This window comes from Spinacia oleracea, chromosome 4 (assembly GCF_020520425.1).
Source record: "Spinacia oleracea cultivar Varoflay chromosome 4, BTI_SOV_V1, whole genome shotgun sequence".
Lineage (NCBI taxonomy): Eukaryota > Viridiplantae > Streptophyta > Magnoliopsida > Caryophyllales > Amaranthaceae > Spinacia > Spinacia oleracea.
Genome location: NC_079490.1, coordinates 92,998,562 through 93,002,260, shown reverse-complemented (window position 1 = coordinate 93,002,260; position 3,699 = coordinate 92,998,562). Strand labels below are relative to the sequence as shown.

General features: G+C 44.2%; 1 protein-coding gene across 1 annotated transcript; it reads right to left on the bottom strand.

Moving 5' to 3' along the window:
* Positions 1 to 2,108: 2,108 nt before the first annotated feature.
* LOC130471709 (uncharacterized) lies at positions 2,109 to 3,331 on the bottom strand. The gene is made up of 2 exons (XM_056841978.1): positions 3,106 to 3,331; positions 2,109 to 2,851 (listed from the first exon to the last, which is right to left on the bottom strand). Exons 1-2 carry the CDS (start codon positions 3,329 to 3,331, stop codon positions 2,109 to 2,111), a joined length of 969 nt encoding a protein of 322 aa, XP_056697956.1.
* Positions 3,332 to 3,699: the final 368 nt, after the last annotated feature.

Below are 3,699 nucleotides of genomic sequence, written 5' to 3'. Positions count from 1 at the left end.
TGCACACTTGTCCCTAAGGACAAGTGGGAGACTGAAGGAAATAATGCCCTTGGTCCAAGTATGCATTCTATGTTAAGTCTAATAAGTGCGGTTCAGTATTAATTAACAAGTTAATAAATTCAGTGAGATCAAGTGAGCTGAATGCCTAGCTAGAGGCCGCTTCAGTTCAAGTGGAATTAATGATATTAATCCACATCTTACTCTTGACTGAACCCGTAGGGTCACACAAATAGTACGTAAACGGATCAAGTATTTAATGGCATTAAATACTCCATCTATGGATATTCGGAATCGACGGATCTTGGTTTCAGTGGGAGCTGAGATCGTCACAAGCAAGAAATGAATACTCCGGAAACGATGATATTGCCGGAAACGGAAATATGGATCGTATCGGAAATATAAATATTATCCAAGTCGTAGATGTTGCCGGAAACGGAAACATGGTACGTATCGGAAAATATTATCGGAAATGGAAATATTGCCGGAATCGGAAATATTGCCGGAAACGGAAATATTGTCAGAATCTGAAATATTATCGGAATCGGAAAATAGTTCCGGAAACGGAAATATTAAATATTTGTTCGAAACGGAAATTAATTCCGGAATCGGAAATATTAAATATTGTTCGTATCGAAAATGAATTCCGGAACCGGGAATTTAATCGGAAGCGTATCGTACGAATAAGCATCGGACGAGGCCTGCCGGACGAAGGCCCAGCACGAAGCCAGGCCATCGCCCAGCAAGCCAAGCGCGCCACACAAACAGCCAAGGCCACGCCAGGCCCAGCGCAAGGCCAGGCCGTGGCAGCGCGCACAGCGCGCGCAGCAATGGGCTGCGAGCTGTGCTGCTGCTCGCGTGGGCTTGCGGCTCGCGTGGGCCGAGCAGCCGTGTGGGCTGTGCACGGGCATGGCCTGCACGCTCGTAGGTCATGCTCGTGTAGAGTTTGTGTTCACATACGAAACCTAAATTGTATAGGATTTGTTTGATGATTAAATTCCTAATCCTAAAAGGATAAATATTACTTAATTAGAGTCCTACTAGGATTCTAGTTTAACTAATTAGTATCCTAATAGGATTCCAGTTCCTTTTCCATACCTCTATAAATAAGGGCCTAGGGTCGTTATTTGCTGGAACGATTGAAGTATTCAAAGGGTAAGTTTTTGAAATAAAATTAGCCATACACTTGCAAACACTAGCCGAAAATCCTAGCAACCTTAAGGGCGATTCTAGTTGGTCTAACTTGAGGCGGATCCGGACGTACTGTGGACTATCTACGGAGGGACGACATTTGGAGTCCTAAAGACTTGTTCTTATTCGGTTCGGGCGCAGCTAGGGAAGGCACGCTACAACATGTATGCATCAATACTATGCTAAATGATTATGTGAATATAATATGCTTTCCTGGATTTATGGTTTTTCCGCATGATTTATGAATTGTCATATTTATCATAACCTAACACGTACCCCTTAAGTTTCCGGAGTTTACCTGTTGGCGTGCAGGGGGGCTTCGAGACACTTTGGATAAGGCGCTAAAATATTCCAGCGTATGTCTTGCGTGCGCTAGAAATTTCTTGCGCATGTTTGGGGTGCGCTGGAATATTCTGGTACATGGTTAGGGTACGCTGGAATATTCTGACGCAGGGCTAGGGAGCGTTGGTATTTTCAGCGCTCTGTGTCACCTTTGTCTATATTTTTCCTGGCGTTTTTCTGCAAATTGCGAGTCTAGCCTATGAAGTCTAAAAAGTTTTATTGAATGCCTTGCTATAATTAGTTTGATTTGCTGAAAATTTCTTGGTTTGTATAATTCCCTTTAAAGAAGGTGCGAGTTATAATTTATTGAGTTGATCTCCGTTTTGGTCTTGGCCCTAGACGTAATATTTGTTCAATGGATCTAGATTAGTGAGGTTTGCAAATTTTGCCCCATCAATATCAGATAGTTTTACCGCTCCTCCTGGGAGGATGGTTTTTACGAAATATGGCCCGGTCCAAAGTGGTCGGAACTTGCCTCGAGGGTCCGTGGTTGGGGCACGGACTTCTTTAAGTACGAAGTCGCCTTCCTTGATGTTGCCAGGTTTAACTTTCTTGTTTGATCTCCTCGCTATACGTTTCTAATATACATACATGTGGTGCAGGGCCCTTAGCCTTCGTTCGTCCAGTAAGGTGAGCTCGTCGTATCTGGATTGTACCCATTCTGCTTCAGGAAACTTACTTTCTAGGACTATGCGAAGAGAAGGGATTTCCAATTCCACGGGTTGAACAGCTTCCATTCCGTATACTAGGGAGTATGGGTTTACTCCTATGGAGGTGCGGATAGAGTTCCGGTATCCCCATAAAGCGAAATACAACTTGTTAGGCCAATCTTTGTAATTATCGGCCATTTTTTCAATTATAACTTTGAGTTTTTTGTTGGTCGATTCGACCGCTCCATTCATCTTGGGTCTGTACGGTGATGACTTGTGATGTTTAACTCGGTATTTTTCAAGTAAGTCTTGGACTTCGGCCCTGCAGTGGGAACCTTGGTCGCTTATTAGCTCGTGTAGAACTTCGTATCTGTAGAAAATGTTTCTTTCTAGAAACTTTGCGACATGTTTAGCCGTTATTTTGGAAAATGAGCATGCTTCTACCCACTTGGTGAAGTAATCGATTGCGACTAGGACATATTCATGTCCTCTGACACCTGTTGGTATGATTTTGCCAATTATGTCGATGCCCCCGGTGGAGAATGGCCAAGGGGATGTGAAAGTGTATAGTTCTGAGGGAGGCAAGTGATTCAGATTGCTGAATATCTGGCATTTGGGGAACGTTTTGACGAAATGGTAATAGTCTGTTTCCATAGTGGTCCAGTAGTACCCTGAACACGATATTATTCTAGCTAGCATTCTCCCGTTCATATGCGGGCCACATACGCCGCTATGGTATTCTTCCATCAATCATTTTGCTCAGTATTGATGGACACATAACATTTTGATTTTGTTGGGTGTATATTTGTATAACTCTCCTAGGCATAGATCGTACTGTGAAGCCAGCAGTCGTAGAGCGCTTGGCTCGTGGCGACGTGTCTTGTGGGAATTCTCTGTTTGTTTTGCAGCGAGTATGTCCGTGTACCAAGACTCCTCTGCCACTGGCTCGGGTCCGTTGTCAATGACGCAATAGTAGCCTGTTCTTCTCTCCTTTCGACTCGGAGGTTCATTCTTTCCATTTCATTCGGGATGTTAAGCATGGAGGATAGCTTGGCTAGTGCATCCGCGAATTGATTGTCGTCTCTTGGTAAGTATGTGAATTCGATTTCCTCGAATTGCTCAACTATTTTGTCTAGGTTAGCTTGATACATTGAGAGACTCATGCTTCGCACCTTCCATTTCCTCGATATTTGATTTATAATCAAGGATGAGTCGCCGAATACTCGGAGATGTTTGACCCCAAGGCTTGTCGCGGCTTCCAGCCCGACTATGCAGGCTTCGTATTCTGCGGCATTGTTAGTGGCCTCAGAGTCTAGTTTGATGGAAATTGGAACATGTGCACCTTCTGGGCTGACGAGGAGTACTCCGACACCGCGTCCTTTTTGGTTGGACGCGCCGTCGAAGTATAGTGTCCAGTAGTCATCCTCTATCATCAGAAGTTCCTTATCAGGGAGGAGATATGCTTCTGGGGTGGTATTTTTGTTAGTACAGAGTTCTACCAGAAAGTCTGCTAGTGGTT